Genomic DNA, 25,392 nt, shown 5'->3' on the forward strand with positions numbered 1-25,392 from the left:
TTCACCGGATATTAAAAACCTTGTTAAGCTGGGCCTGGGAGACGGCTCAGTTCATAAGAACTTGCTGTACCCGAGTTTCAATTCAAGAACCCAGGCAAAAGCTGGTTATAGTGTGCAGTGTGTGCCTCTAATCCTCGCACTGAGAAGGTGGAAGCAGGATCACTTTGGATTGCTTGTCAGCTAGTGTGGCCGAATTGGTGAGCACCATATTTAGTCAGAGAGTCTATCTCAAAAATAATAAGGTGAAGAATGGTAGAGGAAAACACTGGGTGTGGACTGTTTTTTGGTTTTGGTTTTGGTTTTTTTTTTTTTTTTTTTGTACACATACATACATTGCACATACCTGTGGAAAACAAACCACATGTGTACACGATAAATAAATAAATAAATAAATAAATATCATTTAATTTTGCTGACTGGCCTCTTCTGTCTAGACACACCGCTAATTGGAAGGAAGAAAGCACACTGGATGGTGCTTGAAAGTTTAATCCTTAAGATAACGCCTAGTTCTAAACACCGAGAATAATGGACACAGCTGCACCTGTGCTTCCCGGGTAACTGTGGTGCCTGTCTCTCACTGGAATCCACAGGCGTCCCTGAAAGACTTGGCTGGGCCTTGGTGGCCGAGACACTGTGAGTCCATGAATCAGCAGAATTTCTACCAAGAGGCTCCTCACCTTAGGAATCAGGGAACCCGGTTTCCAGTTTCTGTTCCACCACTGAAAAGCCATTTCGGATTAGAGGGTCGGGGGTGGGGGCTGGGGGGTGGGGATCGCGACTGTGTGACCTGTCTCTTGGCGGCTGCTTTCGATTTCGATTATTTCTGGGCAGGTGGACTGGAACCATTCTACCTCTGCGCTCTGTGAGTTGGCAATGTTATGTTATTTTTGCCCTGCTCTGCTCTTCTCGCGAGAACAGTGATTTGGTTGACTGGTGTGGAGCTGGAGAACAGCATGTGGTGAGTGCCTGCCGCATCCTGGAGACTGAGGCGAGGAGCACTGGGAGTGGGAGAGCAGCATGAGCCATGCCCCCAGTACCTGTTTCTAAACAAGTAACTATAAACAAACGAATAAATAAATAAATAAAATAATATACATAAATAAGTAAATATAAATAAATAGAATAATATATAATATACATAAATAAGTAAATATTTATAAATAAGAGAGGAACCATTTTTTTTGAGACATTTGCTATTTAGCTCAGGCAGTCTCTGAACTCACTATGTAGCCCAGGCTACTCAAATTCACGGTCGTTCTACCTCAGTCTCCCAGTCCCAAGATGACAGGCCTGAGAGTCGTGTCTTTTTCATATTGTCCATCCCCTTTGTGACTGCTCTTCCTTTTATTGCCCAGACAGAGCATAATTCCTTTTCACCAACAGGATTGACAGCCTGGAGCAAGAATTCATTTCCCTCGGTGTTCTTTAAAGGGGGGAGGGGTACCCATAAGCTTCTATTTGGATAGAGCATCCAGCAGGGCCACTTGTCAATGTGGCTTTCTTATGACCTCTGTGTTCACTCCAGGGACCAGGGTTTTTAGCTGTGTGCCCCTCTAAGGCAAGAGCTGAAACAATTAGCTTCTTTCGTGTTCCAGCCTACAGCAGCCAGAACTCATGGCTCTGAATAAAAAGACTCGGTCCTTAATTTCTCCTCAAGCCACTAGGGGTCGCCTTCATCTCAGAGAAAGATTGTCCTCAGCCTGCAAGCTCTCAGTCTCTGCTGGGGAGCCTTTGGCTTCTTGGCACTGTGATTTCTGGAGAAGTGGCTTCAAGTGGGAGAGAAACTGGCTGTCGGCATGGAGGAGAATGTGTTTATGTGCATGTCCTTTTTGATAATTTGAGAACTCCCCAAGGTGCCATAGCTGTTCCCTTTGCAATGATGTCATCTCTCACAAGCTGTTCTTCCAGATGGGGTCAGCACTCCAGATAAGGGGTACCTGGATGAACTTTCTAGCCTGGAATTTTAGGAGTGAGGTGGATCCCTAGGTGGGGGTACAATGAACTTTAATTGCTGAGGCCTGTTAGGCTTAGTCAGTCCATAAGCTCCCACCAAGTGTGGCTCAGGAAGACAAAAGGACAAGGCCCTGGGAACAGATGGCTGATGGATCCAATAGGCATAAGAGCAGAACGACCGTGGAGACAGAAACAGAGTGGAGAGTTGAGTCCCCAGGAAGAGGAGGACTCGTGGACTCCATAAAGATCCGAGAAGAATGGAGTCCTTTGGTGCCATGAGGGTCTGACTTCCTCCTGCCTGAGGAAAAGCACTCTGGCGTTGAGGAGATGGGTAGAGTTTTCCCTACCCAGGAATAAATGGATACCCAGTGATTGGGGATTTCTGACAGTTTCCTGGAGACTGGAGCATCTGCGGAAATCTGATTGAGTGAATGGACTCTAAGAAAAGTGGGGTGTCAAGGGAAGAAGGCAGGCATGAGTGAGATGGGAGCAGTCCTGTGCACAAGGGGCTTGGGGGAAGCAGAGGAAGGCCCTTACAGTATGGGGACGCCCATGAACCTCGCTGGCCTAGAGGCCCGGGGTGCTGAGCCCCTGGGGCGCTCACCGGGTGGTTTGGGGACTGGGAGGTCCCTGGGCGCCAGGCAGGGGTGGGGGTGGCAGCAGCAGCCGGAGGGTGGGGCCGGGCGGGGAGGGGAGGGGGAGGGGCGGGGTCGGGCGGCCTGCCGGGGAAGTCACACTCGGCCGCCGCCGCGGGCGCAGCGAGCGGAGACGCGCCGGGCCGAGGCGACCTGACCTGGACGAGCGAGCGGCGCGCGCGGGGGCCCAGGCGGGGGGCGGGAGGCAGCGGCGGGCAGCGCAGGCCGCCGGGCCCGGGAGAAGCGGAGCGGAGAGGAGCGGGGGACACGGGCGGGGCCGCCGCAGCTCCGGATGGGACCAGCGCCCGGGCCCGTTAGTCCAGGCAGGAGCTTCGGGAGAAGCCGTCACTGGGAGAGTCACCCCTGCCTTTCCCTCCCCTCTGGCCCAGGCCTCGCTTCGCTCCCTGCCTGCCCATGTCCCAGTCCTTCCGCGGCGGGCGCCCTCCCACCTCAGCCCGGGGCTCTGGCTTCTCGCAGCTCTTTGCTCTCCCGGCCCGATCAGCTGTGAGGTGTCCCCGGGCCGTTTCTTTGTGCCAGCCTCCCCCAAGTCCCTACCCCATCCCAGGCTCAGATTCCTCCCTTCTCGGCTTGGAATTGTCAGGCTACTTCACCTCTCACTGTCCTCATCCCGGTCGCAGGCCCCCTTGGTCTCTTCTTCCTTCTGCCACCCTATCCTTAGTCCCTGGACCTGGCTGTGGGCTGGTAGCCCACTCCTTCCCGACCCAGGTTTCCCCCCATCCTCTTCTTGCGTGGTCCCCAGCACTTTCTGTATCCGGGCCGACTAAGCTTGCCCCCACTTCTCTTCCTGGCCCTCTTCCCCAGGCTCCAGGCTGGGTGGCGCTTGTGCCTGCCCAGTAGGCCAGAGCGGCCCCTGGTTCGGGGGACCGTGGGTCAGCTGCTCTATCCCCATGGCACTGCCATCCCTGCTGCTGGTGGTGGCAGCCCTGGCAGGTGGGGTGCGTCCTCCGGGGGCACGGAACCTGACGCTGGCGGTGGTGCTGCCAGAACACAACCTGAGCTATGCCTGGGCCTGGCCACGGGTGGGTCCTGCTGTGGCACTGGCTGTGGAGGCACTGGGCCGGGCACTGCCCGTGGACCTGCGGTTTGTCAGCTCCGAACTAGACGGCGCCTGCTCTGAGTACCTGGCACCACTGCGCGCTGTGGACCTCAAGCTGTACCATGACCCCGACCTTCTGTTGGGCCCCGGTTGTGTGTACCCCGCTGCCTCTGTGGCTCGCTTTGCCTCACACTGGCGCCTTCCCCTCCTGACTGCGGGGGCAGTGGCCTCTGGCTTTGCAGCTAAGAATGAGCATTATCGTACCCTGGTTCGCACTGGCCCCTCTGCGCCCAAGCTGGGTGAGTTTGTAGTGACATTGCACGGGCACTTCAATTGGACAGCTCGGGCTGCTTTGCTGTATCTGGATGCTCGCACAGATGACCGGCCCCACTACTTCACCATCGAGGGCGTCTTTGAGGCCCTGCAGGGCAGCAACCTCAGTGTGCAGCACCAGGTGTATGCCCGAGAGCCAGGTGGCCCTGAGCAAGCCACCCACTTCATCAGAGCCAACGGGCGCAGTAAGTGTGGCCCGGGCTGTTTTAGAAACAGGGGAGGTGGGCCGCTATGTCCCTGGAGCAGTGCAACACAGAGAAATAGGCAGAGATAGGAAGGGGAGAGTTCTATGTGATGGTTGGGATGGAGGAACTTTTGAGGACAGAGCTCCTGAGAGAACCTGGCATCAGTCAGAGGTCAGCAAGGCTGAGCCTGGGGCTGGGGTTTGAGTAGTGGATGTGGGTGATGTCTGATCTGAAATGTGCACCTGTCTGTGAGCAGAGACCCCTTAGATTGGAACACAAAGCCTCTTGGTAGCATAGAGATGACTCTATGGGTTCAGGTTTGATTGGGAAAGCAGGTAAGGCTCACACAAAAATTGTGAGCACAAGTGCTTGTGAGCCTAGGGAGAGGTAGGCAGGAGGGGACGTGGGGGCTGTGAAGTCTAGCAAACACAGCTTTGGGGGAAGGAGGGGCTTGGGTCATCACGCCAGTCTCTGGGGTCTGGAGTTGGGCTCTGACTTGGACCAGATGGTCCATGTGGCCCCAGGGCACTTGCGACATGAGCTCTAAGGGGAGGGATGGGAACATCTGTTGGGTGGTCGATGGGTAGGGCACTCTCTTGTAATGGGATGACTCAGAGAGGAGGGGGGACCTGGATGCTGTCTCAGGGTGCCCTTCTGTCCTGTGCACTCCCAGTTGTGTATATCTGCGGCCCCCTGGAAATGCTGCATGAGATCCTGCTTCAGGCCCAGAGGGAGAACCTGACCAATGGGGACTATGTCTTCTTTTACCTTGATGTCTTTGGGGAGAGTCTCCGAGCAGGCCCCACCCGTGCAACAGGCCGGCCATGGCAGGACAATCGAACCCAGGAACAGGCCCAGGCCCTCAGAGAGGCCTTTCAGGTACCTTTGGAACCCAAACTAAAGATGGGAAGACTCACTTGGTTGGAGGATCTGTTTCTCCCAAGACCCTCCTGAAGGCTCTGGAATAGGGCAGGTGTGGTGTGCTATGGAAGGGAAATGGTCAGAAATGTTCTGTGTCTGGTCTCACTCTTCCTTCCTGAGATTTGTGACTGTTACCTAGTGTGCTTGCCAAGACTGACCTTGGCCGCTACCAGAGATCTTAGGATGCTTTCCTAAGTGCCAGCAGTGAGCTGGAAGGCAGGAAGGGAAAGACCTGAGCCTTGTCCTGGGAAGGGCTGTCATCCTTATTGGAGAGGCAAGGTGAAACTATAATATAGTGTGTGAGGAAAGGAGACAGTTTTGTGCATGAAACAGGTCCCAAGAGACAGCGGTTCTGGAGAGGAATGGTGGATATAGGCTTTTGTAAAGGAAATGAATCTGTTGTAATTTTCATGGCACACGCCAGACCCACAGAGTGGTGAAACAGGGATCCAGAAGACTGTTCAGGGGACAGACAGTTTGCATGGTTGGCCTGGTAAGAAAGCTTGGTCCATGTTTTGAGACAGGGTCTCAGACTGGCCTTGAACAAGTACTGGGATTATAGATATGGGCTTTAAAAAGGGTTCACTTAAGGCCCATCTGGGAGACAAAGATGGACTTTAAGTGTTAAGGACTGGGATTTGAGTTTAGAGCTAGTGTCCTTGACTTTTTTTTTGTATGATAATACATGTATAGCGTAACTCAGGCTGCGTTAGAAGAGGCGGCCAACTCGTAGTTCAGCAAAGGGTGAGGTGATATGGCTTGAACTAAAGTGATAGATTAGGAAGAATGGGAGGAAATTAATCTATGAAAGAACTTGGAGAAGAAAGTCAGTGTTACTGTGCACGTCCTGCCTGTGGCCCAAGCTTTCAGTGACCTGTTCCCTGAAGAAGAAAATCCCAACTCTATATCAAGACATTTAAGACTTGGTAGTTAGCTCTCTGCCTGTAGCTTCAGCAGTACTTGCTGATGCCCTCAAGCTGAGCAGTCCAGCTCACTCACCCCTTGTAGCTCAGGCCTCCTTCCCTCCTGCCGGTGTGCACCTTTTGGTCCTTCAGCGTGCACCTTTTGGGCCTTTTGTGTGCATTTTCTTTTCTCTTCTTCCCTCATTTTAAACCTCCCTCTTGAGATCAGACCTTTGACTCTCCGCCTGGTTTCCACACCAGTCTCCACTGACCTGTGTATGTAAGTGTTTCCTATTTGTTTATCCGTGGCCCTCAAAAAGTATTTGAGGTGGCTTTTGGAATGAGGTAAGATCCTTCCCACTCCAAGATTCTTTGGTTCTAAGGAGAGTCTACACGGCCTGGACCTGGGTGGCCATTCTTCTCCAGTGAGTAAGGTTTTATGTGGCTGAGATTATATATTAGGTTGTGAATGGTGAGCGTGTCTGACTGTGAATGACGTATCTGTTTGCATGCCTGCCTACTAGTCTGTGACTGTCATACTTGGACATGGGGCAGTGATGGGGCAGGTTTTGTTTATGTTGTAACCTTTTCCTGAAACAACCAGCTCACCTGTGTCTATATAATGATTCTGTGTTCTGTAAGATCCCCAAGTCCCAGGCTGAGCTGGGTCCCTTACTCTGGTGCTTAACTCTGCTTACCAGAGAGCACATTATTCAGTTCATATTTGAGTCGCTCAGAGGCCAACTGTTCATATTTACTGAAAGCCTGTTATGGCCTCATCACCTTACTCGGTATGGATATGGACAGAGCACACTAGAAATAGTCTCCGTCTTTTTGGAGTTTACAGATAGTAGGCGAGACAGACAAGAAACAAGCGTACTCATTGCTGATAAGGGTCTCCAGAAGAAGAAAAACAGCTAAGTGGCATGGGAAGCAATGGGTGCTGAAGCTTGGCTAGTTCAGGCAAGGCATGTCTGCACCTTCCCTGGGACATAGGGCTCCATAGCTCTCTGGGTAGGAATTGTTTTGTTTTTTTCTCTACGTTCTGGAATTCAACCTAGGATCCTGTGCATGCCAGGCAGGTGCCCACCACTATGCTACATCCCCATTCCTGGGTTGTCATCTTTATGCAGAAGAAAAAAAAATCTCTTCCTTGTATGAGAGTCACCAGCAGGCAAGAGACCTCAGCACTTAGAATCGGGGAGAGAATGATCTAGTCAGCTAGTAGCTATACCAGTCAGTTAATTCTCGGTTCCTCCCCTCACTCAGATAGGAAAAAAGATGTTGTTGTTACAACTTAAGAGAAACAGGCAGTGAAGGATAAGCTGGAGGGAGGCTTTTGGTTGGTGGGAGTGAGGCATCGTTAGGAAAAACTTTTCTCCTCTGTTGCCAGGGCTGCTAGAGGGGAGGGCAGCATGGAGTTCCGAAGTCAGCACTGGCTAAGAACAAAAGAGCAGTGAGCCCTTCCTCCAGAGATGCTGGTCCCCTTAGGTCTCACACGAGGCCAACCCAAGGCAAGGAGGCCAGAGATGCCTAGAACCTTTGTAAAAAGAGGCTGTAACATCAAGTTAGGGTGCAGGCTGGCACTGGGTACCAACGACTGAGGGGGAGGGAAAGAGCTGCCATTGTAAGTGCATTGACAGGATTCTCCTTTCTTGTTCAGTTGTCGAGGAACAACACAGACAGTGTTCACCGTCGTATTCCTTGTGTCTCACATGTGGTAGATGTTTAACGTATATGCATTGAGTCAAATTAAAAGGAGCGTATGGGGGAGGGGGATAGACCTAGGAATGGTTTTAGAGAGCAGACCTTCCAGGCACCATAACCCAAGGTAAGCCCCTAGGACAGGGAAGAAATGTCAATACAGTGGATCGTCTTAGGAAAGCAGCCAGGCTGGGAGGTTTTGGGGTTTCAGTGAGCAACTGAGAAGTCAGGTTTGATATCCTGAGCCACTGGTGCTCACACTGGGAAACACTTGCCACGGGAATGGAGGAAAGGAGCTGTGTGTGCGCGTGTGCGTGCGTGCGTGTGTGTGTGTGTGTGTGTGTATGTGTGTGTGTGTGTGTGTTTGGGACACTTCTCTGTAATCTCAGCATTTGGGAGACTAAGGTAGGACGGTTGCTGAGAATTGGAGGCCAGCCTGGGCTACCTGGTAAGATCCCATCTCGAAAGAAACAGTAACAAGCCAGCAAATAGAAAGGAAGAAAGCACTAAGCTGAGGGCCCTGGAAGGCAGGCTGTGACTCTTCATGATTTCTTGGGGCCCTGGCTGGCGTCACCTTCTGTTATGCTCAGAGCAGGTCTCAAGGTGGGTGGCGCCCTCCTGGCCTGCCCCCCATTGAACCCCTTAGTTTTGGCAGTGTTGCTTGTTTGGTTTTCCACTTGGGGCCACTATGAGCTGGGACTCGTTAGCTACCTTTGCCTTCCTTTTAGTCTCTGAGTAAGCACAGAACTGTTCCGAGTTGTTTTTGTTTTGGGGTTGGCTTTTTTCTTTTTTCCTTTTTTTTTTTTTTTTTTAGTAGCTAGTTAGTAACCACAGCAAAACATTCTGGAATAGCCATTTCTTAAGCATGGCCGTGGGATCCCGGGGCTCCAGAAATTCTTTTAGGGGACTGTGAAGTGAAAGCTACTTAAAAATAATGTCAGGATGTTACTTGCCTTTGTCAAGGCTCTCCTATGATTGACAGTTGGATTTTCTAGAGGCTACAGTGCAGGGTGATGTCACCTCTCTGACAGCCATGGCAAACATGCTTGTGCATTTTTGCGTTTTCATAATTTATCAGGCTCAGAGTTTTTTTTTGGGGGGGGGGGTTTCGAGACAGGGTTTCTCTGTGTAGCCCTGGCTGTCCTGGAACTCATTCTGTAGACCAGGCTGACCTTGAACTCAGAAATCCGCCTGCCTCTGCCTCCCAAGTGCTGGGATTAAAGGCATGCGCCACCACTGCCCGGCTATCAGGCTCAGTTTTAATTTTAACTTCTAATTTGGAAACTATTGGTAGATATAAAATTTCTTTGGTGTTTTCAATAAGTTTTAAGAGGAGAAAAGGCTTATGCACAGTAAGCTTGTAATCACAGCACTTAGGGTCTGAAGCAGGAGGATTGGGAGTTTGAGGCTAACAACAAAACAAGAAGAAAAGGAAGAACAAAACAAGAGCTGGAGCGATGGCTCAGCGGTTAAGGGCATTCACTGCTCAGGCTGAGGACCCAAGTTCAATTCCCAGCACCCACATCAGGTGGCTTACAACCTCCTGTCACTCCAGCTCCAGGGGCATACAATGCCGAGGGCATGTACACACACACACACACACACACACACACACACCCTTGAAAAGGGATTCAGAGATTATGACAATTTTTGTTTTTAAGATAGGGCCTGTTGTATAGCCCAGTTTGGCTTTGAACTCTCTATTCCTCTGCCTTAGCCTCCAGAATGCTGGAACTGTAGGCATGTGTCACCATCCATGGTTTAAAAAAAAAAATGATTACTGCCAGCATAGGAGTAAATCTTCAACCTGGAGAGTTTTAGTGTCTAGAAAGTGTTCACGCCTACTATCAGCCTTTGTTGAAGTATAAATTGTGCTACTCCGATGTGTTTTCCAGCTCTCTGTGTGACTATGTGACCTGCCAACAGTACAGGTGCTAGGGAATGAACCCTCTTAGTCTGACCCTGAGGGCCACTTCCTGTCTTCCCCATCCCCTCCACAGCCTCCCTTTGCCTTTTCTCCCTTTCCTTCTCTTTCTCCTGCCTGAGTGTGAATATTAAAAGTATACAATCAAGCATGCAAGTCTCCCAGTAAGAAAACTCCAGTCTAATAACAACTGCATGTTAGAAACTGATTTCTCTCTCTTTTTTTTAATATTTAACTTTTGGGGTTATTTATTTATTTATTTTCGAGACCAGTTTCTCTGTCTAGCCCTGGCTGTCCTGGAACTCACTTTGTAGACCAGGCTGGCCTCAAACTCAGAAATCCACCTGCCTCTGCCTCCCAAGTGCTGGGATTAAAGGCGTGCGCCACCACTGCCTGGCAGAAACTGATTTCTTATCTGGAACAAATTGACACCTGTAGATCACGTGTGATATATTGAGTATGTCTGTGTAGTTCACATGTGCTTTCTGTGATGAAAATAAACAAGACTGGTAGAAATGGCCAGAATTTTGTTCGGATTTTGTTGTTATTTTGTGAGATGACGGCTCGCTATGTAGTCCTGATTAGTCTGGAACTCACTATGTAGACCAGGCTGGTCTTGATCTTATAGCATTCCTTCTGCCCAGCCTCCTGAGTGCTTGGATTACAGATGTGAGCCACCATACCCAGCTCGAAGTGGCTAGATTTTAATCTATCACTTTACATATAGTCACATTTCACACAGTATATTGAACTGACCTCTTACACTGGGTTACAAGACTAGTTTCCTGTGTGAGCAATCGTGTTTAGTTGTGTGGTCCAAGGCTGGGCAGCCCCACAGCGACAGAAGGGTATGTGAGACTCAGAGGACCTAGGTAGGCAGTTTAATGAGGAACAGAGACATGTTGATTCATGTCAGTAAAATGCACGCATGGCCGAGACCACGTGTGTTATTTGTTTGTCTGTGCAGTGTGTGTGGGCATGTGACTCACATGACACACATCTGCCTCTTAGTGAGCACACTGTCCATAGTAGATGTTTCCTGTGTGCACAGTAAATTAAATTCATGGTTTTCGCAGATGGAATTGCTGTCTTAAAGTGTTTCTCACAGGGTTTGAAATCTAATGCACTGAGAGAAGTCACTATGAACAGGTGACCCACTATGAAAAGTCAATTTTTAATGGATAACACTATCAGCATTTAATGCTGCTGGGACAACTATAGCCCTGGTTGGGATGGAACTCACAGATCTGGCCACCTCTGCCTCAATGGCACGTGTCACCATTACCTGGCCAAACAGTGGTGGTTGTTCTTGGTGGTGGCAGGTACTCAGAAAGTGTGGGACAGAGGAGCGCCCATAAGAGTGATGGCCTAGCAGAAGGCCTGATGGTGGAAGGGAGGCAGAGAGGTCCATGGGCTGAGTTTATAGATGGAGTTGATTTCGTCCTACAGACACCTTTCCAGAACCAGCCCTATCTGTCTTTCATAGAGGGGTGCCACTGCCCCTAATTTTCATACTCATCCCAGAGTTTAGTACACTCCAGCCTTCAGACACCCCTCCCCTGTGCATGCGTTGTACCACGTGTGTGTGTGTGTTCGTGCATGTGTGTGTGTGCGTGTGTGTGTGTGTGTGTGCGTGTGTGTGTGTGTGCGTGCGTGTGTGTGTGTGTGTGCATGTGTGTGTGCATGTGCGTGTGCGTGTGCGTGTGTGTGTGTGTGTGTGTGTGTGTGTGTGCGCGCATGTGTGTGCGTGTGTGTGTGCATGTGTGTGTGTTTACCCACTTTTCCTATGGTGGTCCTTCCCCTCCTGCTCACCCCGAGTCCTGTTTCCATGGTGCAGACTGTATTGGTGATCACATACCGAGAACCCCCAAATCCTGAGTATCAGGAGTTTCAGAATCGCCTGCTGATCAGAGCCCGGGAAGACTTTGGTGTGGAGCTGGCCCCATCCCTGGTGAGTAGATCTCTGAGGGTCAGAACAGGCTACGAGGAAGGGACTTCTCACAGAGTCCTTGATCATGGAGCAAGCCCCATTTCAGGCTGTGACTTCCATCCAGGCTACTACCCTTTGACCCCGGGACCGGGGGTGGGGGAGGGGATGGCATGATAGGGGTGGGGGGAGGGAGGAAGTAAGCCAAGAAAGTGGGGAGGCGTGGGGACACGCAGGGGTGGGAGAGTGAACCAGGAAGGGGACCTCAGGGGACATTTGGAGAGTGTTGCTGCTTGCTGTCTCCAGATGAACCTTATTGCTGGCTGCTTCTATGATGGGATCCTGCTCTATGCCCAAGTCCTGAATGAGACTATACAGGAAGGGGGTACCAGGGAAGATGGACTTCGAATTGTGGAGAAGATGCAGGGACGAAGATACCATGGTAATGAAGGGTGGGGGAGTGGAGGCCTGGGGGCTGACGCCAGGCTCAGGAGTGCAGTGGGCAGAAGACAGCTACTCCAGGCACTGCAAGGGAAGAGTCACTGGGGGTCAGGAACAGTCAGAGTGGACACACGTCACTGTGGGCAGAGACTCTGAGACAGTGAGATGGGGGGGGGGTACGGGGGACGACAGAAGGAGAGTGGCCAGGGTTAGATCTCAAAAGTGAGGGACACTCTTTTTTATCTTAGGTGTAACTGGACTGGTTGTCATGGACAAGAACAATGACCGCGAGACTGATTTCGTCCTGTGGGCCATGGGAGACTTGGATTCTGGGGACTTTCAGGTGATGGGGGAGAGGACAGGGAGGAGGGATTGGTCCTAAGATCCAGAGGGGACAGAATCCTTTGCTCTGGGGGGCAGGAGCTTACTCCCTGCTGGGCCTTCATCACGGTGGGGGCGCAGGGAGAAGGCTGCGCATGCGCACGTGGCAGGCCTGTGGGCCCAGCGTTCTGCTTCCTCACAGCCCGCAGCCCATTACTCTGGAGCAGAGAAGCAGATTTGGTGGACAGGCCGGCCAATTCCCTGGGTGAAGGGGGCCCCACCTTTGGACAATCCCCCCTGTGCCTTTGACTTGGACGACCCATCCTGTGATAAAAGTGGGTGTGTGCAGGGACTGGGAGCAGTCCCCCCTTTACCCTGCCCCTGCGCTCTGCCCCTACCTCACTGACACCCATTCCCACTCCTGGCTATGCCTTCTCTCTGTCTGCAGCTCTCTCTCTTTCCGTCAAGAACGCTCTGCACCTCCTGCGCCTGTGTCTCTCTGCCCTCAGCCACTCCAGTCTTTCTCAGGGCCTCTCTTCTCTCTTCCTCTCCTTCAGCTCCACTTTCCACTCTGGCAATCGTGGCCCTGGGCACGGGAGTCACCTTCATCATGTTTGGTGTTTCCAGTTTCCTAATTTTCCGGTGAGTTCTGGGTTTTCCTATCCTCATGGCGCCTCTTGCTGCATGGCCTCTGGCTGAGGCAGGGGTCCCTGTCGTGTGGCTGGCAAGTCTCCTAACCCGGTGTGGGTTTCTTGGACTGGCAGCTTTCTCTCTGGCCTTTGAATTTGGTCCCCCTTCATCCTAGGTATTTATCTTGCTTTTGTTTGTAACCTGGGTAGACTAGTTGTTGGTTTGGTTATTGTTGCTGTTGTTTTTTGTTTGTTTGTTTGTTTGTTTGTTTTGTGACAAAGTCTTGCTAAGTAGCCCAGACTGGCCTTGAACTCAAGAGTCTACTCCCTCACACTCCTGAGTATTGGGTTTACAGATGTGTGTCATGGAGCCTTATTTGAATACTGTTTTTGTGTTTGTGATAAGGTTTCGTTGTAGAGCTCTGGCCTGTCTGGAACCCACTATGTAGACTAGGCTGCCCTTTAACTTCTCAGGGTTTTGCCTACCTCTGCCTTTCAAGTGCTGGAATTAAAGACCTCCTCCACCATGCCTTATCTCTGAATAAGGATTTTTTAAAAAAGAAGTAGTTTTTATTTATATATCTCCTGTATGTCTGTGTAAATGTATACCACCACACACATGTGTAGGTGCCTATAGAGGCTAGAAGAGGCCATCGGATCCTCTGGAGCCTGAGTTACAGGTGGTTGTGAGCAGCGCAGGATGGGTGCTTGGAATTGAACTTGGGTCTTCTGGAAGAGCAGCAGGTGCTCCTAACCACTTAGGCTCATCTCCAGCCCTGGAGTACTGACTTTGGGTAGAGTTTGGGTCAAAGGTGAATTTCTATACACTGCTTGCCACCCCCCCCCCCCTCCTCACCTCATTCCCACTGAAGTGCAAACAAATTCTCACAGTTCTGGATAGGTGGGAGATCTGAGATCAAGTCTGCAACAGCTTCTGTGTCTGGTGAGGGTGCACGTTCTGATTTGTGGAAAGTAATGTTTCACTGTGTCTTCACAGAGTGGAAGACTGGCTGTCCTGACTTAGCTATAGGCTGGGGATGGAGCAGCACCCTGGTAGAGTATTTGCCTAGCATGTTCAAGGCCATAGATTTAATCTCTAGCCTGGAAGAGGGGAATGAAGAGAGAGGAGAGAGGAGGGAAGAAGGGGAGAGAGAGAGAGCGAGCAAGAGAGAGAGAGAGAGAACTAGAGTTGTGTGGTGGTATATATCTACAATCCCAACATTTGGAAGGCTGAAGCAGGAAGACCATCATTAGTTTAAGGCCTACCTGTGCTCTGTCTCAAAACCAAATGAAACCAAACCAACCAAACCAAACCACTTTGCCTGTGACACTGAGTGTTCATGTCCCAGTCCGGTGGCAGTTGCAGCTTCCTGGAAGCTTAGTGGGTGGCAGGACAGGGCTTGTCCGTCGGCTGAGATGTGCAGTCCTTACAGGAAGCTGATGCTGGAGAAGGAGCTGGCTAGCATGCTATGGCGCATTCGCTGGGAAGAACTGCAGTTTGGCAACTCGGATCGCTATCACAAGGGTGCAGGCAGTCGCCTGACGCTGTCGCTGGTGAGCCCTTGGCCCTCCGTCTTCCTCTGACTTCCTGTTCTCTCTTACCCTGGACCTTTCCCCCCCGCACACTGGCCTGTAATGATAGACCCTTGCACCACCACCACCACCATCTAATGTTCCTTTCATCCTTCCGCCTCCATGTTGCCCTTGGCCCCAGCGGGGATCCAGTTACGGCTCGCTCATGACAGCCCATGGGAAATACCAGATCTTTGCCAACACCGGTCACTTCAAGGTGAAGAGTCATCTGCTTGTTCTGGTTCCCGACCATTTCATTGTGTCTCATCCCCATCTGCCACCTCTGCCCCTGAACCTCTGCCCCCTCACAGTCCCCGCTGTCTTCCCAGCGAGGTTCTTGGGAGCTCTCAGTTCTCTAGCATCTCAGATACCCCTGAGGCTCAGGGTCTTTGTCTGTTTCCACCCCACCTTAGGGAAATGTTGTTGCCATCAAACACGTGAATAAGAAGCGCATCGAGCTGACCCGGCAAGTTCTGTTTGAACTCAAACACGTACGTACTTGGGTATGAGTGGGAGGTGAGGGTGGACAGGGAAGAGGAAATGAGGGGACCATGGTTCCCTGGCTAACGGGATAAGGGGCTTATTTATCACTGATTCCCAGTTGCAGGTGTATGTAAGAGAAATGTCATTGCTCACAGTGGTATTTCTGTATTTCCGTATTTATTTATTTAGAGACATAGTCTCTCTGTGTAACAGCTCTGGCTATCCTGGAACTTACTATGTAGACCAGGCTGGCCCTGAACTCACAGAGATCCTACTGCTTCTGCCTCCCCAGTGCTGGGGTTAAAGGTGTGCGCCACCATGTTTGGCCTCTGTATTTAAGCTTTAGGGCTGCCCATTCTCTTGTTTTGTTTGTTTGTTTGTTTGTTTGTTTTGTTTTGTTTTGGTAGATGAGAGATGTCCAGTTCAACCATCTTACTCGCTTCATCGGAGCCTGCATAGACCCTCCCAACATCTGCATTGTCACCGAGTATTGTCCTCGTGGGAGCTTACAAGTGAGGGACAGGGGTAGGAGACTGTGGTAGGGTGGGGGTGGAGGTTCCAAAGTCACCTTGTGTCAAAGGGTAGCCCGTGAGACTGGGGACAGACCCTGATCTCTAACGTGTCACTGTCAGGATATTCTAGAAAATGACAGCATCAATTTGGACTGGATGTTTCGCTACTCGCTCATCAATGACCTTGTGAAGGTAAGTCTTCCCCGCCATGTAAAATGTCTCAGTCCCTCAATCTTCGCTGCAGTTTCTCTCCTGGATCTCTAACAGCCAAGCTCTTTCCCAGCCCTCTCCTCCCGTGACTGGGTGATGCAGCGGTCCTATGTCCCGAGAGGTTCTTGTCCTCCTGTCCCAGATATCTTTAATGTTTCTCTAGTGTCTCTTTACCTCAAAGGGTTCCCCTGTAGTAGAATCCTATAGCTGGGCATGCCATCATATGGGAGGTTGAGGCAGGGGGCTGCTCTGACTTGGAGCTTGACCAAGGCTTCAGAGTGAGTTTCAGGCTAGTGTGGACTACATAACAAGATCCTATCCAGAAAAAGAAGACAATTAAACCAAACCGAACAGTGACGAGGCATCCCTTAGCTGGGTGTGGGTAGTGCACATGTGTAATCCCAGAACTCGCTGAGACAGGAGGATTGGGTGTTCGAGAACAGCCTGAGCATCAGTAAGAATCTGTCTCAAAACAAACAAATGAAGACGTCGAATGAGGTCTCCGTGCACTCGTCTCCTGTAATTTCATGCTTTAACCAATATTCCCCATGCCTGTAACTAACTGCGGAAGAGGTCTCTAGTCTTTAACATTTCTAAATTTAACTGCTTGTTTCTGGAGACTGGGTCTCTCTGTGTTGCCTTGGCTGACCTGGAAGTATCTCTCTGTGGACCAGGCTGACCTTGAACTCAAGAGATCTACCTGCCCCGGCTCCTCTGTACTGGGATTAATGGCAGGGGACAACACTTGTAGCTTTGATTTCTTTTAGAGACAGGGTTTCATGTTGCCTAGACAGGCCTCAAACTTACTATGTAGCCAGAAATTGCTTTGAACTCCTGACTTTCCCATCTCTACTTCCCCAATGCTAACATTGTAGGTGTGCACCACCATCGTACCTGGTCAGAGACTGAAACGTATTTGTATGTTAACCTAAGAGAGAGGAAGGAAACTTGCACTAAATCTGTTTCCATTCTAACGGCCAACCATTTTAAAATGACTCAGAGGCCTGCAGATGGCTGAAGCACACTGATGAATCTTGTATGGCTTAGACAGTGTTCAGAAGCAGGTCTCATCAGCCTACTCATGAGACCGCCTGACTGTGCCTGACACTGGCTCTGATTTTCTGCTAAGTTTTCAGAAAGTTTTTTTTAAAATTAATTTATGCATATGAAAGTTTGCCATCAAGTGAGAGAGGAAACTATTAGGGAAAGCCAATGTAGTTTTGGACAGGAGATGTGGGGATAAACATGAAACCCAGGGGTAAATTCACCAGCTTAGGCATTCCTTCCTAAAGGCCTCGAGCTGCTCAAAGCAATAAAGAGGAGGAACTCGAAGGCCTTGGACCTGTTCAAGGCCAGAGCTTAGCGGTTACACCCTTGTGATTCTGGTCCACAGCAGAGCCTTCTAGCCTCTGTCTGACCACCTGCACCGACTAGGGAGGGCTTCCAGAGTTTCTCTTTGGGGAAACACTGCCTTGCCCTCCCAAGACCGGCCTTTTCATCTCCTGGGGGCAGTGTTCTGACATCTCTGCCTCTAGGAAGCCATGCTTCCACGATGACTTGACTGTTGTTGCCCACCTCTGTCTATTTTTTTCAAACTTTGTCTTCACTACTGTGTGGTCTAGCATTCCTCTAATAGACCCCATTCTGCTCCCACCATGACCTGGATCCTATGCACAGCCATACACAAGAGTTACAAGTGGCTGGCTTTCTATGGAGCACCTAGAGCCTAGCCATGTCTTAAGTCGTGTCCTCCTAAACAGTAGCTAGGAGTGTGAAGTCGGTTCAGGTGCCGAGCTGGTTCTGGCTGCTCCCTTCACTGCTCAGCAAGCCGCCATTCTCAGGGAAACTACCGATGGCTCGCCTCATCCCTCTTCATAAGTATCTCCGCCTATCCCTTGTGCCTTGTAGTTCGATGCTGTTTACATGGGAAGTGATGGCTTTCCCATTCTGCCTGCTTCCTCCAGTCGAGGCTCTACAGGAGACATCATCTCAATTCAGCTTGTTTTTTCGGTCTTAAGATCCTTTAATCTCTAATGATTTGGGGTTGGTGGTCTGAATATCTTTATGAAGTTAGCTGGATCATGCCATGGACTGAGGTTGCCTAAGCCAGATACAATCCAGACACTTACTCTGTATCCTGCAGGGTATGGCCTTTCTCCACAACAGCATTATTTCATCTCATGGAAGCCTCAAGTCCTCCAACTGTGTGGTGGATAGTCGATTTGTGCTCAAAATAACAGATTACGGTCTGGCTAGTTTCCGATCAACTGCTGAACCGGACGACAGCCATGCCCTCTATGCCAGTGAGACTGCTCCCTGCACCCCCCTCCCCCCAAGCCATCCCCTCCCCCACACCTCCTCCCTCTGCCGCCTACCTTTTATGTCACCCTTCAAGCCTTGGTCGTTTCTTCCCGGGGAGGGGGTAAGAGGGAGACCAGTAGTAGCAACATGGGGCTGAGCCCAGGTGGCATCCAAGATGCTGTTTGGGGAACCTAGCCAGCCTGTTCACTCTTTGCAGAGAAGCTGTGGACTGCCCCAGAACTGCTTAGCGGGAACCCCTTGCCAACCACAGGCATGCAGAAAGCAGATGTCTACAGCTTTGCCATCATTCTACAGGAAATAGCACTTCGAAGTGGTCCTTTCTACTTGGAAGGCCTGGACCTCAGTCCCAAGGGTGAGCGAGTCCGTTGCTACACAGTCGCTTCTGCTAGGGAAACCTGAGTCTTCATCCAAACTTCCTGTCACCCTTAGAGATTGTCCAGAAGGTGCGGAATGGTCAGAGGCCGTATTTCCGGCCAAGCATTGACCGGACACAACTGAATGAAGAGTTAGTTTTGCTGATGGAGAGATGCTGGGCCCAGGACCCAACAGAACGTCCAGACTTTGGGCAAATCAAGGGCTTCATTCGCCGGTTTAACAAGTGAGAGGTCACCCAGGCTCAGAGGCTCCCGGGGGACAGAAACATTATCATTCTCAGTGGATGCGGCTGGTGTGCCTCAGGGGTGGGTTAGATAGGAAGCCTTGTCATTCTTGAGCACCTTGGAGCAGGTGTGATAGCCTGGCCTCCCTGCAGGGAAGGTGGTACCAGCATATTGGACAACCTCTTGCTGCGCATGGAACAGTATGCTAATAACCTGGAAAAGCTGGTGGAGGAACGCACACAGGCCTATCTAGAGGAGAAACGCAAAGCGGAGGCCCTGCTGTACCAAATTCTACCCCAGTAAGACCTTTGTCCCCCTTCTCCGAGAATTTCCTCACATTCTAGCTCATCCATCTTCTGAGAATTTGTTTGCCACCCTGGGAACCCTGGGTGACGTCTTGCCACAGTAAGCCCTCCTGGCTACAGGCAGAATGCTCTCACTTGGTCTCCATATGGGCTGTGCTGTCATCTTTCAGTTTCCAGTCCCTCCTTCTTGGGGCACTGTTCTTTCTCACCTTTGTCTGACCAAGTATATGCAGAACGATTTCAACTGGAACCACTTATCCCCACGGGAGTCCCCTCGCAGTGCCGGCCACTTTTGCACCCGGATGTGCACTGAGCTAGGTGACATCGTCTCAGCTGCTTTCCTTTTCTTCCACCAAAGCCAACTTCCATTCTAAGGCTTGGCTGTGCCACATACCCCACCCTCTCCCTCCTTCTCTCTCAGAGCGGGGCTGAGGGGACACTCTTGCTTCCTAGTTCTGTAGCAGAGCAGTTAAAGCGGGGAGAGACGGTTCAGGCGGAGGCCTTCGACAGCGTCACCATCTACTTCAGTGACATCGTGGGCTTCACAGCGCTGTCAGCTGAGAGCACCCCCATGCAGGTGAGAGCCGTGAGGGGAGCGGGCATGGGAGTGCTGGGAGAGCCTCGATGGACTAGTTTGCTCTAGAGCTCTTTTGTCTTTCAGCTTGAGAATTTTTTAGGAACTTGGGCACTAATTTCAGAGCCTCTGCTTTCCCGTCCTGTTAGGTGGTGACACTTCTTAATGACCTTTATACCTGCTTTGATGCCATTATCGACAACTTTGATGTCTACAAGGTGAGAGCTGGAGCTGACCTCCTTCTAAGACCCATTTCAAACCCAGTTTCCTGAACCCCACAGACCTTATCCACTCCACAGTCAGCGCTCCCTAAGTTTCTCCAGCGTCCTAGTGTTCTAATGGGTGTGAGTCTAGCAGGCGTGGACACTGGCACAACACCCGTGGCTCCCAGGCTTCCTGATCACGAGCTTTAGTCCCTTCCTCTCTGGGGTATTAGTGATACAGACGCCTGGTCTCTCCTTCCAGAACAGTCCGAGGATGCGGGCACAGCCTGACTATGGATGGGGTGGGGGAAATACATGTTACAAAGCTCTTTGTTAAAGTCATTGTCGGGTTATAAAGTCATTTGGTTAAGGGGCTAACTTGCCCTTGGGCGTAAATGTGCTGCATTTGCATATGGATTTTATAGCTAATTATGTGGCCTTAGGCAGGGTCAGGATTTCTCTGAGCTTTGGTTGTTGCAGCAATAGTTTAGTTATCATGCAAACTGATGGGCCAGCAAGAGGGCTTGGTGGGTAAGGGCGGCAAGCCTGGTGTCTTAGGCTCAGTGCCTGGAATCCCTATGATGGAAGGAGAGAAGTGATACCCACAGGTGTCCTCTGACTTCCACATTCATGTGCGTGTGGGCGTGCACGCACAAATAAATGTGAGACCTATTTTTTTTTAGATGTTCCTAACATGTAGTGTGGTTGTGGCAGGTAACAATATTGGGCATGGTGAGACCTGCCTGTCATCCCAGTATTTAGGAGCTGGGACAGACGGATCACGAGTTTAAGATTAGTCTTGGCTATACAACGGGACCCTACCTAAACATAAAAGAGGACCTTTTAAAGCTTACTTTACCCTTTCTGATGTTTCTCTAACAAAATTCCCATAAACCCTTTACTTAAATCCATCAATTATTTTTATTTCCTCCTACTTATTTTATACGTCTCCTTCCCTCTCTGGAACGTTTGGGAATCAAGCCTCCAGCTTTTCTCACGCTGCTCTGTTCTAATGCTGACTACATCCCTGGCCTTATTATTTTTTTTAAAATTCATATAAAAATTCATATATTCTGGAAAATTTGAGAGTAAGTTTTAGATAAAGTACCCCTTTATCCCTAAATTCTAAGTGTGGGCTCCCTCCAGACTTCACTGTGAGCCACAGGTTGGTACAGCCACCAGCGTCGGGAGCTGCTTCTTCCCTGACAGCCAGGCCATCTGGTCCATGCTACGGAGCATACGCTACTCTCTTTGTGCTTCTGGGTTCTTTGGACTGGGACTGGGATCCTGTCCACTTGTTCAGCAAATGCCACTGAGGACTCCCCAGGGGCTGGGGTCGCGAGGAAGAGTCAAGTATTCCCCTGTCTGGCCTCCTCTTACTCCCAGATTCTCAGGGCCATGGCATGTAGTCCCTCGTCTCTCTGGTCAGTCATGGTCTCCCAAGCTGTCAGGATGACCCCTGCTGTCCAGCTAACCTCCTTTCTCGCTCTCCCCGAGACAGCTGGAGATGACCTCTTAAAACTAGTTTTATTATTTTACTTATGTGTGTGTACCTATCTGAGTATGTGCCACATGGGTGCAGTTGCTGTGGAGGCCACAAGAGGGTGCCATATCCCCTAGAACTGGAGTTACAGGGAGTTTGAGCTGCTACATGGATGCTGGGAACTGAACTCAGGTCCTCTGGAGGAACAGTCAGTGTTCTAATGACTGAGACTACAGGTGACCTTCTAATCTCCCCTTTAAATCAGGTGGAAACCATTGGGGATGCCTACATGGTGGTATCTGGCCTTCCAGGCCGAAACGGTCAGCGCCATGCACCAGAAATTGCTCGAATGGCCCTAGCATTGCTAGATGCTGTCTCTTCCTTCCGCATCCGCCATCGACCCCATGACCAGCTGAGGTTACGCATAGGTGTCCATACTGGTAAGGCTGATTCTCACCTGGCCCTAGTGTCTACTTTTCCAGATCTTTCCCAACCAGTTTGTTTTTACAGGGCCAGTCTGTGCTGGGGTGGTTGGCCTGAAGATGCCCCGGTACTGTCTTTTTGGAGACACAGTAAACACTGCTTCTCGAATGGAGTCGAATGGCCAAGGTGAGGACAACAGCTTTTAACTCCAAACTTGACCTGTCTTACTCTTTTCTTTTCGGAGTTCTTCCATATCTCTCTGTTGGATGGTCCTGAAGTGCCCCATTCTTGGTCTTATGTTGATTCTTATAATTACGCTCTGGCAGGACTGGTGACAATTCTTCTCTTGTCTTTTCTTGAATTTTTCTTTCTCCCTCTGCCCCTGGTCTACATCACCCTAGCTCTAAAGATCCATGTCTCCTCGACCACCAAGGACGCCCTGGATGAGCTGGGATGCTTCCAGCTCGAGCTCCGTGGGGATGTGGAGATGAAGGTGATGGCAGGCTGTGGGGGAGTGGATCATGGGAGGATGATGGTGGGGGGAGAGAGGGAGACAAAGACACTAACACACAAGAGTCTGAACTGTGCTCATCCCCCTGCCTCCAGGGAAAAGGAAAAATGCGAACTTACTGGCTCTTGGGAGAGCAAAAGGGACCTCCCGGACTCCTGTAAAGCCCAGGCCGGCCATCTTCTGCTGCTGGTACTTGGATGGGCAATGGTCACTGTGTTTCCACACAGCAAAAACAGACGTAGCCATATCAGATGGAAAACATGCATAGACACAAACCCCCTGCCTTATGTGGAAATCATAGCCCCCTGCCGCTCAGCCTTGTACATAGACCTATCCCTCCCTGCCCTGGTCCTCTTCCTGCCTCCTGTAAATATCTGTATCTAGACCAGAATATTTTGTCCAAGTATAAAACAACAACAACAAAAAATCATGGTGTCATTGTCTGGGGTCCAGGCCATCCCAAGAGAAGAATACTGGTTGTGGACACAGTTACTCACAGAATCAATGAATTAGCAGCTTGAGGATGAGAGTGCTTTATGTAAAACCCCTCATCGGGGACAGAGAATCAACTCCATCCAATCTACCTCTGTAGTATAAACAGAAACTGATTTCAAATCCCACGTCTGCTTCTCTCCTCGATTCTTAGATTGGAGTTGTTTTCGTCCTTCCACACCCCTGCCCTCCTCCCTGACAGGCAAGGGAAGATATTACCCCCACTTGGTGGGGGCCGCTCTCAAGCTCGTAAGGCAAGGGCTGCCCCAGCGACAAGGGCACGGGCGTCGAGAAGCTGCAGTTCTTCCGGAATGGTGTGTCCAGTGTCCTGATGTCACTGACACCCTGGGGGAGTACCAGGATACAGATGCCACCCTTACCCAAGCCAGAACATAAGAGCCTCTCCCACACCCCAGTACCTAGTCGCCCACACACACCGGTAGCCGTGCTGCCCGCTGAATCCAGAAGGTTTCAGGCTGCTCCTGGCGGTAATCATGAGGCTGTGAGGGAAGAGGTACTGAACTCCTGGCCTTTGGCACTCTCTAAACTTCCAGGATTGCTGCTCTCCCACTCCTAGGCAGAGCAGAGCTGTGCAAGAAGGGCAGGCTGGGTTCTCACCTTTGTTGAGGCAGGAGGCGCTGCTCGTACCAGCTCCACTCTGTAGTCATGGTGTGTTACCGACTCGGTCTCAAAGAGCTTCCTTGCAGGTTCCTGCTCTGCCTGCACCTCTTTACTATGTAGCCATGTGAGAGGTCAAGACCATCCCCCTGGTTTCTCTCCTCCCCTCCCCCCTTCCCAGGCTCTCACCAGATCTGGTGTCGCAGGAGCATCTCCAGCATGGCTTCACGCTTCCCTGGGAGAGGACAGAAGAGAAATCTAGTCAGGAACTAGCGTCAGAAATGAGTTGAGCAAAGAAGGGGAATCTTGGGGTTTGCCCTTATAGCCACCAAACAATCCACAATCCCACCAGGAAGTCCGGTCTCCCTTTTCTGTCTCCTGGGCTCTTTCTGGTCCCCCATCTCTCATGCTTCACACCTCGAAGTGGCTGACAGATGTGTCTTGGGAGCTGGTATGAGTCTCTCTGGGTGGTGCTAGAAGACATGGGTGACTGGGGCTGCGTGGTCAGCAGACCCTGGTGTCCGTGTCGGAAGAAGTAACTCTCAGAGCCATCTTGCAATGGAGGGATTTGATCCAGCTGGTTGGTGGCTCTCTGTGGACCCCACGTTAAGTAACTATGAGTTGCCTCCTCATACTGACCCTCATCATAAACTGTTGGCTTCCCCAGGTATCTGGGGTAGGCCCTTAGGAAGAGAGGGCAGACCTCTTCATACCTCTTCCTCCCAGTTGTAGAGGAGGCACTGGCCACGTGGCCGTGCTTTACAGAGAGTTTCCTCAGATTCAGCCTCTGGAGGTTCACATGGCTCACATGGCTCACATGGCCCGAGTGCTCCAGGTTCTGGAGGTTTATATGGCCCTCTCACTCCAGGTTCTGAGACTTGCAGAGGTTCCCAGGAGCGTTGTGGCTTCCAGTGTAAGTGCTGACACCATGCATTATAATCAGGGGCCAGGTCAACTGGGATGCATCTGTACCCTTGAGGAATGCAGGTGCTGAACTTAGGACCCTGTCCAGGGTCAGCAGGACCAGGTCCAGAGGCAAGAGCAGGTCCCGAGGCAGAAGAATCAGGTCCAGAGGCAGAATCAGGTCCAGAGACAAGACTAGGTACAGAGGCAGGAGCAGGCCCAGAGGTGGGCCCGGAGCCCTGGCTAGGCTCAGAGCTCTGGCCAAGACCACAAGTGCCAGAGCCAGAGCCATGCACAGAGCTATGACAAGGATAAGAAGAGGTAGGATCAGCCCTGGAGCTGAGGTCTGCCATATTACAGGGATCCTGAGGAATACAAGAAACATAGAAGGGCTGAAAGCCAAACCCATGGCCTCTATGATGGGCTGGAGGGCAGGGTGCCCCGTAAAGACTGTCAGAAGAGGGCTCTGTCAGCACAGAGTACTGCGCCGGAGCCTCGGCAGGGGCAGTAGACCTAGGACTACTACTCGAAGAAGGAACAGGTTCTGAAGGGGTATCTAGTCTTTCGGAGCTGGGCTGTACATCACAAGATCTGGAAGACACGAACACATCAAGGTTGTCAAAACTGCTGCAAAGTTAGTCCGTTGACCTCCCTTGTTCTCCATGGCTCTTACCGCGACAAAGACCCCTCTGTAGACTCGGTGGTCTCCATTTTCGGACTCCACCTCCCGGGTTGCCATAGAGACGGCAAACAACTCCAGGAGACTGCGCACAACCGGAGCTGGGCGGACCCGAGGGTGGCGGGTAGCAGAGATAAACAAACGCTCTCCAGGGGCGGAAGTCTTAGACTTGGTGCTCTCCAATAGCCCCGGCTCCAATCGGCCTCACTTGGGCTTTTAAGGTTCCACTAATCTGAACTCTTGCCTTCATGCCCAACTTGATTGATTAGTTCTAAGGTGACTATGGGGAAGCATTGGAGAAAAGCCCAGGAGGGCATCAGTATGAACTCCTGTTTGGTTCATCCCCTAAGTTAAAAGAGCAGTTTTTTGTTTGTTTGTTTTTTAAAGTTTAAGGATAAAAATATATGAAATAGGGTCTGAGAATGCAGCTCATTGGTATAAGTACCCAAGGTCCTGGATTCGATCCTTATCACAAAGAGAGAGAGATGCAGATTACAGCAAAATGCAAAGGAATATGGTACAATAGACATGTCTCTGTCTAGTCATCCAGACAACTTTCTACTATTTTTTT

General features: G+C 50.8%; 2 protein-coding genes across 5 annotated transcripts; one reads left to right on the plus strand and one right to left on the minus strand.

The window, feature by feature from the left end:
- Positions 1-326: 326 nt before the first annotated feature.
- Npr2 (natriuretic peptide receptor 2) lies at positions 327-22,749 on the plus strand. Of its 3 annotated transcripts, none has more exons than XR_390318.4 (22): positions 327-4,163; positions 4,837-5,042; positions 11,452-11,565; positions 11,848-11,983; positions 12,231-12,325; positions 12,506-12,638; positions 12,861-12,945; positions 14,366-14,486; positions 14,647-14,721; positions 14,918-14,995; positions 15,395-15,512; positions 15,620-15,691; positions 17,853-18,012; positions 18,228-18,383; positions 18,461-18,629; positions 18,783-18,929; positions 19,389-19,512; positions 19,659-19,727; positions 21,461-21,635; positions 21,706-21,804; positions 22,020-22,111; positions 22,225-22,556. XR_390318.4 is itself a non-coding variant. In NM_173788.4 (22 exons), the coding sequence occupies exons 1-22, from the start codon at positions 3,497-3,499 to the stop codon at positions 22,288-22,290; spliced, it is 3,144 nt and encodes a 1,047-aa protein (NP_776149.1). In that variant the 5' UTR covers positions 3,247-3,496; the 3' UTR covers positions 22,291-22,749. The 3 variants fall into 3 exon arrangements, 2 of the variants coding, with proteins under 2 accessions (NP_776149.1, NP_001342395.1); NM_173788.4 differs by having other exon boundaries at positions 3,247-4,163; positions 15,395-15,499; positions 22,225-22,749; NM_001355466.1 differs by lacking the exon at positions 14,647-14,721 and having other exon boundaries at positions 3,247-4,163; positions 15,395-15,499; positions 22,225-22,749.
- On the minus strand, positions 22,642-24,906 carry Spag8 (sperm associated antigen 8). 2 transcript variants are annotated; one of them, NM_001290462.2, is made up of 7 exons: positions 24,816-24,906; positions 23,953-24,733; positions 23,657-23,831; positions 23,429-23,474; positions 23,240-23,354; positions 23,059-23,121; positions 22,642-22,966 (listed from the first exon to the last, which is right to left on the minus strand). In NM_001290462.2, the coding sequence occupies exons 1-7, from the start codon at positions 24,851-24,853 to the stop codon at positions 22,772-22,774; spliced, it is 1,413 nt and encodes a 470-aa protein (NP_001277391.1). In that variant the 5' UTR covers positions 24,854-24,906; the 3' UTR covers positions 22,642-22,771. The 2 variants fall into 2 exon arrangements, with proteins under 2 accessions (NP_001277391.1, NP_001007464.1); NM_001007463.2 differs by lacking the exon at positions 22,642-22,966 and having other exon boundaries at positions 22,988-23,121.
- Positions 24,907-25,392: the final 486 nt, after the last annotated feature.

The sequence above is a fragment of the Mus musculus genome, chromosome 4 (assembly GCF_000001635.26).
Source record: "Mus musculus strain C57BL/6J chromosome 4, GRCm38.p6 C57BL/6J".
In the NCBI taxonomy this organism is placed as follows: domain Eukaryota; kingdom Metazoa; phylum Chordata; class Mammalia; order Rodentia; family Muridae; genus Mus; species Mus musculus.